A 15,938-nucleotide genomic window follows, 5' to 3' on the forward strand; every position below is an offset into this window, starting at 1 on the left:
ATTGCACTCAAATTTACCTGTACTCACTAAAAGCAATTATATAGAATAGCACTAAAATTAAAGCACTACCCCTCTCACTCCCCACTGGCCTTGTTTCAATTAAGGATTTCCCAATATTATTTCTACCTTATGTCCAAAAGAGGTCAGTTGTCAATCTCTATCTTTCCGGTCCAGCTGATGAATCTACAAGTCGAGGGCAATGTTATAACTTTTCTTTATTGCACAGACAACCCTCCTCCTCCCACATAACACAAATATACTTGCGAGAGATACGGCTATTTAGCCAAACTGGAGGCTGAGAGCTCTCATCTCAGGACTGGCAAGACCAAGACGGGAGGAGAGAGCAACTACACACACCACAAAACCAACTTCCATAATGCTACCACTCCACTGAATCAAACACATAAACACACAAGAACTTTATACTCAGGGGCTCTGGTAAAAAATTTACTAACAGCAGAGGCCTCCCAAAGCAGACACCCAGACAGCACCTACCTCAAGACACCCCACAAGCAACACACCAAACCACAAGCAGTGTGCAAGCAGTCCACAGCGCCAGGCCAATACAACTGCCAAGCATACCCGGCTGGGTGAGCTCCATAGTCAGAACTTACCTGGCATCCCCTCACCAGGCTGAACAAGGAGAGTGCAGTAAGCTGCCCTATGAGGCTACGAATCGCTCACATAACACAAGCACTCTGATGCTCCACTTGGCAGTACAAATATGACACAGTCATTGTCCATGCTGGTGAAGCGACCACAGGCGTACACCTCCTGGACGGCTACATGAAAAGGAAAGCGCAGAGCTCTCTGATTATGCTTATTTGAGCAGGTATGACTACCCTGAAAACGGTATATTCCCTTCACCAGAATGATGCCACAATAGGAACAAGATGATCAGCTTTAACAATTGTGCCCAATGTCTGGTGTGTTAAAGTTCAGTGTCTGCTGTCACCCGCACCAGGGATGTTGTATGACCAAACCCACGCTGCTTTGCCCACCCGGGGCGGCTTACACCTGTCACCCCTGGGATTCCGGATATTGGCTAGGCTCTTTGCCACCCCATAGTGCCTTTTTTAGGCAAGGCTCTCCAGAGTGACCTACCACCCTAGGAAAACAAAATGGGGAAAGAGAGCGGGAATTTAATGCTGCTCAATGCCCAGGGGTCTCTAAATCTCAAAATGCTGCCTTTTCGGGGAGGCCCTTCTCGGTATGGAGAACATGATGTCTGTGCTGTAACTTCCAAACCTGGTTCAAGGCTCTGAGAGCACCCGGCACTATTGGTTTTACCTCACTTCATCTACGTTCGGCCCCAAGACTTGGTTCCACACACAAAAGGTGTATCCATGACTGGTGCTGCTGGGATTGTGGCAATGCACGAAGCTTGAGGAAACCATCCAGGTACAGCTTCGCCATAGGCAAAGAGCACTTGCTCTGATGTAGCATGCTACAGAGCACCCTCTCAAACTCAGGGAACCCACACAGCCTTCCTGAAGACACTGGAAGGTACATAAATGTATCTCCAAGCACCATCATATTGGTGACTTCAACTACCGAATATAGACTGGGAACATTAAAGCCCCCACTTCTAGCCACTTGGTTCCTAAGGTTCATAAAATTCAAATGCCATGGAACAGCTTCGAGTCACTGTTTCCCACGAGAGAGAGAAAATATACTAGATCTCATTTGTCTCTCGCAAACATGAGACAAAATGCTCCACACGGAGGTATATCACTATTGGTGAATCTGATCATAAACTAATCTCACTGGAAATCCCACATCCACGCCCCACCCCAACAAAAAAATACCTGGCATTTGAAGAACTTCCTCTAAAAACAAACTTACACTACTCAAGACTGGTGTGGTATCGCTGACTGAGCCAGAGGAAACCACAACCCAAAACTCTTGAAGCCTTCCAAAATGAAAATACAGCTATGAACTTGCCTCAGGACTGCATGGATCAAGGCAATCCCAAATAAAACCAAGACTCTTTCCTGAGACAGCGTCCAGTCTGGTGGACCCCCGGCCGTAACAAACTTTACAATAAGAGGGAAAGCTGACCCATGATAGAACCACAAAATCCATAAAGGGAAGTCACTGATCATTATTGGTAAAAAATCACGAGCATATACTTGTCAACTGGTAATTTGAGAGAAAAATTGCCATGGATTCAAGGACAATCATAAGGCTTTTCAGCTATGTTAGAACCTGGGTGCGGCTTCCCAGATATGTAGGAACAGTCCAAAATGATACAAAATCACTGAACCCACAGACATTGCCAACATACTGGCAGACTTGGGTTCAGTGCAAACTTCACCCCCTCTACTAAAGGAGATAACTATCCCCAGCCGATTAGCCTCGGGACATACTCAAATCGCGGGTGGCTGCTCTAAGCTAAAAAACACGGCATCCATGGGACCGGATGGTGTCCCGACTGTGTTTACGAGCTAAATGAGGAATTAAACCCAGCACATAAGGCAGCTGTTTAATCTCAGCACTTACCACAAGGACTCACGTGCCCCAGAGTGGCGGCAACTGTGGTCCCACTACAAGCTGATTGCCTCTCTGGGACCCTGGTAGTACAGCCCCATAAGCTTAGCTGAAGTCTGATACACGAAGCTATGGAGAGGATCATAATGGAGCTCATAAACAAAGATATAGGGGACTTGCAGACATTGGACCCATTGGTTTGCTTTATGAGGGAAGATCATGCCTTTTGAACTTGGTTGGCTTCTTCCCGAGCGATCCTATAGGGCCATTGATGAGGAAAGGCGGTCCAGCACAGCCTACCTTGACCTTGCAAAAGGCTTTTCGACACAATACCCACTACGGGTATTGTGAAAAAGAAACTTAAATTTTCATAGCTGCTGTTGTGAAGGATTTGTTACTGGTTATCCCACACCAGAAAATATTTGAGTGGTTTCGAGAAACCATAGATTGTGGATCTAATGCAACAGCATGTACAGTTGAAGTTGTGGTGGAGGCTATGAAACTAGTTTTAAACAACAATTTTGTGTATTTGGAAGTGGAATACTTCAAACAAATGAGGGAGGTTGCCATGGGAGGTCGGCAGCCCCTGTGTTTGCCAACAAAATGTGGTGGTGGCAGAGGAATTTTTTCAGTTCCATCTACAATGTTTTCATCAACAGTTACTTGAGTTTTTTGGATGACATTTATTATATGGTCTGGTAGCAGTTCAGCAACTGATTTTTTTTGGACTGTTTGAACAACACTTCACATTTGTTACAGTTTAAGGGTCAATATAATGAGCTATTGACTTTTTGGACACTAAAGTTTCTAAAGATGTTAAACAGAGTGGTTTTATTTCCACAATCTTTAGAAAGGAGACCTGTTCTAACAGTTTACTACATTTTTATGGTCACCATCCACTTTGCAATTTGGTAAAGAAAAATGTAGTTAAGACAGACTATCATGCTTAGTGTTATAAGACTGCACATTTTTTGATGAAATTAAAACATTGATTACTATGTTCAAGGATAGGCAGTACCCAGTGGATTTTATTGAGAGGTTGATGGACAAAGTGGTTAAGGAAAGAGAGGGTCGATACTAGTCCGTTTTAAAACATGGACTTGTGTCTTTGGGGGGGGGGTGGGTTATTGAAGGGAATAGGGATTCCCAAACAGTACTGGAGTTAGCATCCACAACTGTTCTAGAACCTATGTTTGCAGTTTCAGTAGCGGAAACAAGGATTTTAAAAACATTTTAATATGCAATTGGGATGGATATTTCAAAGTGCGAGGGGCTGGTGGACAAGTTGGGTCAGAGCCCCACCATACTTTAAAAAGGAAAGATTGGAGACTACAGCCCTTAGGAAATGGGGGTTACAATATGGCTGTGAAGGGTATGGTTAAATGTGGAGCTTGCAGCTAGTTTAGGTTTATTCAGAAGGCTCCAGCATTATTGTGGCAAACTACACACAAACCATTAACCCCCAATGAGAAGTACAGTTGTAGTACAGCAGGGTTAGTTTATTTAGCCCCAGTGTAATTCATCTTCAGCATTTTACATTTCGAAGAAAGTGAATGCCCTAAAGGACCAAATCTACCAGCACTGCTATGTTATCAAGAGAAAGGACTACAGCAGTGGTTTGTAGAAGTATTCCAAAGTATGTGGAAATTTTAAAAAATTGTTTTTTATTTTGGAAAAGGTATCAACTTTTGAGAGGTGTGTAGTGACTGAGAATCCCATGTCGAAACATGTGAATTATATTGGCAAGTTCTGTTGAATGCTGCAGATCTCCCAGGGATCAATGACACACTTTCCATAGTTAATTGATGAATGTTAGGTCTGGGATTAAACATTTTATATTTAATCAAATTATGCATTGTTTTATTGACAATTGGTCTATGGAATGATTTGTGAAGTTTTTGTATGTTTTTTTACTTATAACCTGTATTTGACTTTAACAATTTCAAGGTGATTAGTGAGTCATCCACTAGAAGGCAGTGTTTAACAGAATATAAAATGTTGTAAGGGGGGAATTTTGTCTGATGAAGCCCATTTGTTACATTTGAACGAAAGTGCTTAAGTTAATAAACTTCCATATTTGTTGCTTTAGAGTGCTTGCAGTTTGAGACTTTTTCTGCAGTCTGGAATTTTTTTGGTTAATCAGAACTTTTGAGATTTTTCACTTTTACTTCCTAACATCCTCAAGAATGCATTCTGTTTCTGAAGTAGTCCCTGTAGATTGGTTATACCTCACAATTTTTGTCTTATCTCTTCTTATCTTACCTATTAATTGTTGAGCATCTTCTCTAACCTTAGCATAATTAAGTCTTCCATAAATATTTCCATATGTGCATTTTCTTGTTTCCATATCCCTATGCTTTACACAGTTTTATATAAAATGCTCAGATATCTGTAGTATCAGAACTTCTATGATGGCTGCACTGATCGGCAGCTTAATTTCAGCTGTCTCTGTGGGAAAAAAACTGAGAAATAAGAGAAAGTGGTATTGTCAGCTTCAGTAAAATTCAGTTATTGGCTAGTAAGTGCACTGCTGAGATGCCAACAAAGAACAAATTCAGAGAAACTGAACAAATCAGCCAGAAAAAGTGAAGAGAAAACATTGACTGAGAAGAATCCTGCAGCTGTTCCGCAAAAAAAAAAAGTTCAAGCTTCAGTTTTAGTACAAGAGATGGCCTCTAGTAATCAAATATATACTCAAAGATAATTAAAATAAATGAAACATTGAAGCAGTATATCAGTTCAGATAACAAAAGGCTAGAAAAATAGAAGTGGTTTTCGCTAGCAATTCAGAGGAATTGATAAAAAAAAATCAGTAGATGAATTGAAGAAAAGGCTCAAGATCATCAGTTTAGAACCAATGGTAGAGTTAGAAGACTGTGTGTAGAGAAAACATGAGATTTTCTGCTTTATCAGATGGTGGAAGGAGCAGAATGTATTAATGTTATGAAGCAGCTTCGTGACTATTCTTGGTTTATATGCTTGTGCTTTGTTTACTTTATTTCCTTGTTTCACTTGGAAAGAAAGTTACTTAACTTCGTTTTTGCATTTAGTTCTGCGTAACACACACCTGCTACCTGGCACTTGCCTACCAAAGCAACTTGGAAAGTCAGCACTGCAAGTTTGTCGCCTACACCCCTAAGTTACTTGGCCCCTTGTTTTCACTCATTATTTCCCAATTGCTCACTAGCATGTCCAAAGGTCAGTTGTCAATCTCCTCTCCTGTCCAGCTGGTGACTCTGGGGAATCTTGAGGCAACAACCAATAACTGCCTCATGTACACAGACAACCCTCTCCTCCTCCCACATAACACTCCCGGTTATGAGAGATGCAGCTATTTAGCCAAACTGAGGCTGAGCTCTCTCATCTCAGGACTGGCAAGACCAGACAGGAGCTCCCTCAAACTACACACACCACAAAGAGCCCTCACAAGGCTGAGCCCACTGAATCAAACACATAAACACATGAAAGACATAACACTGAGGCCAGAGCAAAATCTACCTAAAACCTCACATAATGCCAAAGCAGACACTTTAACAACTGCTACCTCAATCAACCACATAAGCAACACATAAACCACAAAGAAAAGCAGTCACAGCCCTTAAACCCAAGCACATAAGCAAACACCAACTACCTCAAGGTGATCTACAGTCAGACACACTGACACAAAACTCACCAGGCTGAACAAGAGAGGGTCACAGTAAGCTGCCTATCCAAACATAGGAATCCGCCACATAACACAAGACTCTGTCACCCATGCGCAAGTACAAATATGACACAGTCATTGTCCATGCTGCGAACCGTAACGGAGAGCCAGAATCCGCCACATGAAAAGAGACATCTGGTCACTCGATTATGTAGCCCAGGCAGGCATGACCCAACCCTGGCAGAATCCTTCCTTCATGACTCCTGATGCCATAACATAGAGACAAGATGATCAGCTTTTGATTATCACAATGTGGCAGGTCATTCAATAACCCCTCCAGTGTTCAATTCCTTCGCTCAAGAATGATTGACAAGCCACGCTGTTTCAAGTAAGGACGGGCTTGCACCTGTCACCCCTGGATTCCGGATATTGGCTCCAGCTCTTGCCAACTCTATAGTGCCTTTTTAGGCAAGTGCCCACCTAAACCTACTCACCCTGTCGTAAAAATGGGAAGAAACTGAGGTAATGCTACCAATGCCAGAAGTCTACCACCAAAATGCACGCACTGAGGAAATTCTAAACCCACCACCCCCGATCGATGTCTGTGCTGTAACGAAACCTGGTTCGCGCCCTGGAGAGCAATTCCCCGGCACTATTAGGTTTTACTCATTTCATGCTCCTTCCGCCCCAAAAACTGACCACACTAATAAAAGGGAGGGTTACCTCATATTCATAAAGAGAGCTCACACCTCCAGGTGGTTTTACTCACCTAAGCTTCCTCGGAAAACCATCCAGGTGCCACTAACCAAAGGCAATGTATCCATACAAATTGTAGCATGCTACAGGCCCAGGTGGCAATAACTCAGGAACCCCACACAGCCTTCCTGAAGACACTGGAAGGTATAAATGTATCTCCAAAAACACCATCAGGCTGGTGACTTAACTACCCTAATATCAGAACCCCACACAGCTCACCTGAAGACTTTCAGCCCAACGGTTCCTGGATGAACACCATTAATGCCATGGAACAGCTAGCCTACTGTTCCTAATGACTGGAAAAATATACTAGATCTCATTGTCACAAACATGGGGATTCCTGCTCCACAATCGAAGTATATCCTCATTGGTGAGATCTTGAAAATAAACTAATCCTTCACTGGAAATCCACATCCCGCTCTCTACCCCAAGCAAAAATACCATAGTGAAGAACTTCTCTAAAGCAAACTCTACACTACCGAGAAACTAATGGTATCCTTCAAGGCCCTGAGCCAGAGGAAACCACAACCCAAGCTAGCTGAAGCAAATGCCTTCTATGAACACACTACTCAAGACATGGATGGTATCCTCCAAAGCCCCTGAAGACTCCCAAACCAAAGGGTAAGCGTCCAGTCTGGTGGACCCTAGCCATTAACAAACCCAGACTGCAGAGGAGAACCAATCCCAATGATAGAACAAAATCCTCCAATAGTAAACCACCCTGATCATGGGTATTAGCCAAAAATACGAAAGCACTCAATAAAAGGAGATCTGGCGCTGAATTTAGAGAAAAATCCATAATGGATTCAAAGGACAACTGCAAATTATTTTTTCAGCTATGTTAGGAACCTGGGTGGAAACTCCAGATATGCTTCAGAATTAGTGGAAAATGTGGACAAAATCACTGAACCCACAGACATTGCCAGGAAATTCGGCAGACAGGTTCAGTGCAACTTCACCCCTTCCCAAATGAGACAAGATAACTATGAACCCCGAAAGTGTAGCCTCCCCGACATCTCATAAATCAGTGTAGGTGAAACCTGCTCTCTATAAGCTGCTAAAAACACAGCATCAATGGGACCGGATGGTGCATCCGCTGTGTGCTACATTTGTGCTCTAAAGGAATTAAACAAGCATCATAGCGCAGTTGTTTAATCGTGCTACCACCATATTACATACATGCGGCCTGGGCGAGTGGCGACGGGCAACTGTGGTCCTACCCACATGCCTCTACGACTTCTGGCAGGACCTACAAGCTTCTTAACAAGTCTAGTCTGCAAAGCCATGGGAGAGAATCTGAATGGAGCTCATAAAACACCATAGCTTAATGTCTGCAGACATTGGACCGACCCATCACTAATTTGTCAAGGGAAGATCATGCCTTTGAAAGAGGTTGACTTCTTCAAACAGTTTTCACAAGCACATAGTCATGCTCTTTATTTTGGCTTAAATTTTCTTCGAAACAAAGTCCAAGGCCATTGATGAGGGAACCGGGTATTGTAGAGCCTACCCCAGCTTACCAACAAAACCCAACCAATACCGATGGGTTGCAAACTGAACCAAGAATAGAGTAAACAGGGTTAGAGTTGCTGGTTGATGGTCAGACTCCCAGACCGGTCACACCCACAGGAGTCCCACAGGCTTCCGGTCCTCAGCTCCCTATTGTTTGGCATCTACTTCTCTCAGAAGTACAGGCCAATTGTTTGGGACTTTTCAAGGACAAAGTTTGCAGAACACTGCAAACTGGGCCATACCAAAGTTTGCACGCGACTGCATACGCTTATAAGGACCTCCACGGAAACATGGAGCTGGTGCCAGAGCCAGCGGGAAACAAGTTAAACGCCAAAAAATGAGTAGTCATAGTTCCACGCTAAACAAGAAAAACCGCTACCATATATAGGTGTGGTAACCACTAAGCACAGAAGAGCAATCCAGGGACCTGAAGACCCAGGTTGACAGTGGGGGACCTACACTACATTGCTAAAGTGGTTAGAAAGACCTTCACATTGCCCACCTGATCATGAGACCTTCACATCCAGATCTAGTGAGGTCATTGTTCCACTGTACTCTTCACTTATCAGACCAATGATCACTTACACGCCCCATTCGATGTATCTCACCCTATTATCTGCAGCAATTGGAGAGACCCCAAAAGTTCCTCACCAAAAGGATAAAAGTGATTCCAAACCAATAAGGATGCTGCCATTGAAGATATGCTGCCACAGATTCAGGGGTCGCGATACATTCAGTCGCGAGAGGTCCTGCTCAGAGGATGATACAAGTGACATACCAACCCCATGTTAATGGACATGCTCCACCCTCAAAAAATCTCCAAAAATCCAAATCATCCAAGCAAGCTTTACTTAAACCTTTAAAGCACGGATATAAATAGAATTTGCTGCTGGAGTGGATAGATTTATCACTAGACTCCCTATGCTGTGAATAAAATCCCGTCCATGTGAAAGTAGAGCACCTCACACCGGCCCAAGAGGATGGGAGATGGGGTTTACCCAGAGGGTTTCTCTGTGTCACTGTGTTATACAGGCACAACAAAACTTAAATGGGCACAGTATTTTTTTTTTATAAGGGGTGGCTGTAGTTGGCTAATATAATGGGCTTATTTATAAAATGCCTTAGGGCAGATAGCCTAGTATAAACCTATGAACCTATGAAAGCACAAATAAGCAATTGGACTGGTATTCGACAGCATGACTTTTTAATTGAAAGTCCACATTGAGTGTATGCTACAAACCTGGCAATTAGGAAGTAGCCAAGTTGTATATTAGTAAAGATGCAATCATACCAGCAGAAAGAGTTGATCCTGAAATGTTTTGAAAATTGGAGACAGAGTATGTATGGAAGATGATTATACACTGTACACCAGACAGAAGAGAAGTGAATTTATCTGAGCGATCCGGGAATATCAAGAGCAGATATGAAATTCATGCTGCCATATCCAGCTGTTTTAAGAATATTTTTTCCTGGAGGACCAAAGACATTTTGGTTGCAGAACAAGCTAAAAAGTTTATCCAGCAAAAAGTGAGCCAGTAAACAGAAGGGGCCTCTCATTATTCTGATAGCACTCTTAGAGAGATTTTGCCAGTGAAACCTGTGGGTTAAGAACGCTTTTGTTATGGCAGCTAAGGATATGTGGGAAAAGACTAAACACAAGATAATAGAAAAACTGAGAAATGGGAAGTTCTTGTTTATGGATATGGAAAGCAAGTTGCAAGCAGTAAAATGTTTTAGTTCCTTTAGTTTTATATATAGTTCAGACATTTATATCAACCAGAGGAAACATTGTGGACAGTAATAAAAAATTGAAGGACTTGATCTGGGAGGGAAAAAGGGCGAGAGAGAAGTAAGATAAGTAGATCCACCCAACTAAACCAAGTGGCTTAGGGTTACCTGATTTGAAGAGATATTTTACAAACACACAGTTAAGACTCCTATACAAAACACAAGCTGAAGGTTATAATCCAAAGTGGAAAGGGGTGGTGGTGACGATGAAGTGATGGGGTGTTCAAGAATTTAGAGAATAGGATTTTGGATGCAAATCCTTAAGGAGAATAACCACCATACAGAATGTTGTAGTCATAAAGTTGCAGAAAGTATTCTAGAATCTTGGCCAACACATGATTGCAGAAAGGAGATTTTGCCACTAGGGAAGATTGCAAGTAGAGGTACAGCAAATAAGCAAGTGGGGGGGCTGGAATTTAGGTAGGAAAGGAATCAAGGTATTATGAGCAAATAGGGTAAAGTAATAGAGTGGAATGAGGCCATGAAGTTGTTTAGACTGCAGGTAAGGGACTGGCTTACCCATCCTGGATTGCTGAGTATAGACAAAAAGAAAGGGATAGGGGGAGTCCTAAGTGAAACACCTGCTCTGGAAGAGTTTTCATTCAAATGCAGAAGACGCTGCTTCTAAGAAAGGGTAATTAGTAGGGCATATAAACTATTGCATGTTAGCTATAAGAACCAATCAGAGGAGATTAGAAAAAGTTTGGAAAAAATGACTAGAAAAGGAATTTGCAGTGGAACAAACTGAGTGCACGTGTATATGGGTGCTAAGTTTTCAACAAAGTGCAAAAAGTTTAGGATTTTTGTTTGGATGTATTTGCATATGCATTTTTAAACCCCAAGCAGACGTCATAGAATTTTTCCTCAGGTAGATAGCAAATGCTGGAGGTGTGATGTGGAAGAAACATGTAACGGAGGACATGTTTTTGGGAATGTAATGCAATAGCAGATTTATAAAAAAAAATTCCTACAGAGTACTCTATCAGGGATATTGGGGGAGCAAATGGCTGTAACCAAGGAAATGATTCTTTTGAGCTGGGGCACAGGATCTGAATTGTTTTGAACATAGTAAGATCTTATTAAGTTTACTTATGGTGGCTGCCAAACAAGCAATCATTAGGAAATAAGAATCAGAATGTGAGCTACCTGTATTTGAAGTATTGAGTATTGTAAAAGAGGTAAATGAACTGGAAGAAAGATCTTGAGAAAAAGGAAGGAGCAAATTAATTAGAAGTAATGGTATTTGTGAGAACAGTACATGCAGAATGATTGGAAGGAGAGAGGTTTAAGCGAAGGCAGGAATTGAGTGATTTATGTAATGTTTGACTGAAAGGCAGTTATAAAGAAAGAAAACTTGTATAATGTGGAAATTAAAAACATTTTAATTTAGTTTCTTTTCTAATAATGTACATATGCCTATGTCTTAAGTGTTGTTTTAATAAAGGTGCTTAAAAAACACTCTGTAGTCAGGTTTCTTAACTGTTACTTCATATTGCCATCACATCACACTTGTTTTGTAGGTCTTGTATTGGTTCTGGTCCATTTTTGTATCATTATTAAAGACATTACTGGACAGCCGCGGTGGTGCAGCGGTAGCGTTGTCGCCTCACAGCAAGAGGTTCTCCCGTTGGATTCTTGGCTGGAGTGCCTTCTGTGTGGAGTCTGCATGTCCTCCCTGTGGTCGAGTGGTGTTCGAAAGACATGCGTGAATGGGCGTGCCTTCGTTGAAGGTTGGGCATTGAGCTGGCACCTCGGCACCGTGAAAATCTACTGCCAATCATTAGCGGACCGGAGTTCCGCTGTGGCGACCCCTAACCGGGAAAAGCCGAAGGAACAACAACAACATTAAAAACATGTTACTGTACCAGTCCTTGCTAGTCCCTTTTAGCTGAAAGAGCTTAGAGTGCTGTATTTACCCCCCTTAAAATGCTTCCTAGGGGGTGCCATCAGTTCTATAGGTATACTCCCATCAATCTCTGTTTTGGTTTACTTGATTACTGAGCCCCTGACCTTTAGAATATGCTTCCACAGTGGGAGAAGGAGAGTTCTTAGGTTCATAGGTTCAGGCTTCACTGACTTCTGTAAATTCTTGGAGACTTGGAGATTTTTGTTTGTTACTGAGCAGATTAAATTATTTTAAAGATATACCCTGTATACCCCTGCTTTTTCTTGCGTGGTGGTGTTATATGGTAGACTATAGTTCTGTACTTGCAAAATTCTTTAATAACTATATTAATAGAGAAAATCATATTAAGAATTTCACTCCATGAATGATACCAATGTGTATTACCAAACAGAAATACCTTGTTGCTGTCCATATGGTTTCCAGGTAAATAACCCGAGCCTTGCTCATTAATGCATGTAGCTGTTAGTATCTACAGAGTGAAGCCTAATATTTTTTATCTAGTATGAAATTTTTATAGTCATTGTGCATGCCTTCCCCTGTAGGTGGTATTAAGCAGAATTTTTATTTGATGAGCTGCTTTGAAGAAAAGATCTCATGCATGTTGTCATCAGCATTCTTTTAAACAGTTGTTGGTAGATGGAAGTGGTGCTACAGTGACTCGCCCTTGTAAGACAAAGTTCATAAATGTTGGGGTTGTAGCCACTAAAGGAAAGCTTCAGTGTTTGCCAGTAGAAGTCACTGCAGTAAACACCCATTTTTAAGAAGTATTGTACTCACAGCCAAGTATTGTTTTAGCTCTGACACAGCATGGACCTTTATTATAGTTGTGTGGTGGTATCCTTTGATTTACCTTTTTTTGATGCATCTTCTGGTAAGTGATATTTGACTTCATTGTGCAATTGATGTTATTGTTAATAAAGTTTAAATCTTTGTAACAGGCTGGTGAAGAGCACATTGTTGCGTGGCATGGAAGTTGCTGTTGGAAGTGTCTTCACTGTATGTCTGGTTCTACAGCTCTAATATATTTCACATGGGTGATGAGCTGGCCTGCTTGCAGCAAGGACAGAACCTATAACAGGCTGTTAACTGGTACACCGAGAATGTGCCATATTATACTTACCTGTGCTTCAGGATATTTTCTCCCTGCTGGTTTTGGCCAGATATGTAGTTAAGACCCTTACCGTCACCTATCGTGCCTTGCACAACAAAAATTTAACTTATTTGAAAGAGTTGCTCTTGCGTCCCTGCTTGGGAGCTAGACTCATCGGGTTGGGGCGCTGTTGAATTTTTTTAATGCCCTGCTTGAAATGTCTGGTAGGATTTAATTTGCATATTTTGCCCCATCCTTCCGAAATCTGCCACCTTCTCAGGTGTGCAAGAGATGTTTCGGGAGCCTTGTGTGGACTAGCTTTTAATGAGCATTAGTTAAATATTTATTTTTTATTTCCTATGCTGATTTGATGATCTTGAACTGATGAATTTTAACATTGTGTTATTTATTATTATATGTTTTGAATGCCTAAAATTAATAATTTTTAATGCATTCAAATAAATAAATAAATACTCAGAGTTTACCTGTGCAGTGGAACAGAGCGAGTTAAGCACATGAATTGTTTGCATTTGTCAAGCTAGGTATATTTTTTCTCTTAGTATATGGCATGTGTTGTATATTTACTGCTAGTACTTTTACCCCATAGATTAAAGAGTAAACTGGATAAAGGAGAAGTAGTGACAGACTTCATCCGTGCTTTAGAACAGCTTACTAATCCAGAGATGATTTTCAAGGTAAGTAAAAACAATAGATGTTTAGTATTACATGATTACAGAACTACCTGAGTACCTCTGAGTATTGGGTATCATTTGACAAAATTAACAGAAGTTGTCTAAGCATTGTTTTATAAACAAATCTGGATCTGTTGGTTTATTTAACGTTTTTAATCCAAGTCCAGCAAAGACATGGGTACCTGTTTTCAAGGGTGAGGGTGACCGTGAAGCTTTGATCAAGTTTGTTTTCCTTGGAGTTGTGTTACATAAATTGCAGGGGGGTGTTGAGAGAATTAAATGAGATGTGCACAACAGAGCTCATTTCCAGGCTGGCACTTAATGGGCAAAATAAATATTTTGCCATCATTATTCATCCGGATTACCTCTTCAGAGTTAGCCAGTGGGCAGATTATGAACCTTGTTTTGTTTTTTTAAGTTGTATACATTGAGTCTGTTGGGTGAACAAACAAGGTTTGTGTTTTGAAATCCTGGATTTTCTGTGCCTCTTGCCCTTGTTAGAGGCTGGCATGTTTTTCTCGCTCACTCCATTCCTCTACTATGAGTGGCAGGAACTCCATTGCCTTTTAGCTAAAATGATTTGCTGCTGTTATTAAAGGCCAGAGATAGAACATTCAGCAAAAACAAGAAATTAATTAAAAAAAAAAAAAAAAAAAAAAAGAGCCGCCAATATGGCTGTAGTTGACGGGAGTTACATTGCTGTGGCTTTTGTTTTTTGACACTTTAGTAATCCAATTATTGTAGCACTGAAAGCCCTGCAAGTTAGTGCTACACATTTCAGAATAAATGACACCTTATATAAGGAGTCTAAAGTGTCATTGTCAGCAGTCCTGCATCTTCTCATGAACTGAACAGTATTTTTTTACTATTAAGTGTTGTGCTAAGCTGGTTTTCAGCAGGCACTCAGATTTTGTTAATTTTTAGAAGATATTTGCATGATGCTGTGATTGTACATTATGAATATTCATGGACAGAGTTTATATGTAGCAGATGCTGAGGGGGGCAGCTATTTTTAATAAGGTACGGCTTCTACTTAGGTTACTCTTGGTCAGAACATTCTCAACTTGTTATCCAGTTGTACGTGGGATGATGCAAATGTAGAACTGTGTTATACTCCCAGCATATTTGTATTAAGACCCTTAATGATCTACAAGTTATTGTGCTTTTTTAGCTTAAATTTATAACTAGGAATGCTATATGTCAACATAGTATACAACATAATTCTAATGGGCAATATTCAGCACTTTGCCCTTGTCTAGACGTCAAGACTTCCCCGTCCAGATGTATAAATGAAATTTTTAAAAAAAGTAAAATTGGGACAGTGAAGGAAGATAACTATATTCTGCATGATTGTCCATTGTGAGGGTTGTAGTGCAGATTCTTTATTATATGCTTAACTAAAACAATAAAAAATGTGATGGGAGATCAGTAACAGCATATGACCTTAGTATTCAACTCAAATCAGAAATTTAAGTCTTTATCCTGAATGTGACCTGTCGTAGCTGAACATTGTAACAGAAGGCCCATTACATTGCACCACAATGAGGTGGGGAGGGACTTGCCCTGGTATGCTGCAGTCTGGAAGATGATGTACAGTTCATTTCCAAAATTCCTGGCTATAGCTGTACAGATCATAAAAGGGAAAACTCTGAGCTCCTGAAGTACCTATGAGTTGTATGCTTTTACTTATGAATTTATTTAAGTTGTTGCACTGGACTTCTCAGGACTGTCCATTTTGTAGGCAAAATGTTGGAGAGTTATAAGTAGCTGCTGCATATATTATGACTTTGATGCAGCAGCAAGTAATCTATGTAGAGGAGACAGTATGTTCACAAAATACAAACCAGGAATAAATCACATAAGTTAAAATATGCTGTAGAAGTTCAGAAATTTTGCAGCCTTGTTTGGAAAAGTGATTGCAAAGATCCAAGAAGCAGTTATCAGGTAAACAACATAGTCATGTTTCTGAGTGTCAAGTGGAATTATTATTCTATATACTTTATCAGCATTGACAATTTTGTATTATTTTAGAGGCCTCCATCCTATAAAATCTATCTAGGT

The 15,938-nt window shown here is 40.9% G+C and overlaps 1 protein-coding gene across 1 annotated transcript in view; it reads left to right on the forward strand.

Annotated features, from left to right (window-relative positions):
* PRKDC (protein kinase, DNA-activated, catalytic subunit) overlaps window positions 1-15,938 on the forward strand; it is a 4,917,417-nt gene that overhangs the window by 4,480,404 nt on the left and 421,075 nt on the right. The window contains exon 70 of the mRNA XM_044065724.1: window positions 13,793-13,880. Within this exon, the coding sequence (XP_043921659.1) occupies window positions 13,793-13,880 (88 nt within the window). The remainder of the gene's footprint in view (window positions 1-13,792; window positions 13,881-15,938) is intronic.

The sequence above is a fragment of the Protopterus annectens genome, chromosome 3.part0 (genome assembly GCF_019279795.1).
Source record: "Protopterus annectens isolate FY-2018-M chromosome 3.part0, PAN1.0, whole genome shotgun sequence".
Lineage (NCBI taxonomy): Eukaryota > Metazoa > Chordata > Ceratodontiformes > Protopteridae > Protopterus > Protopterus annectens.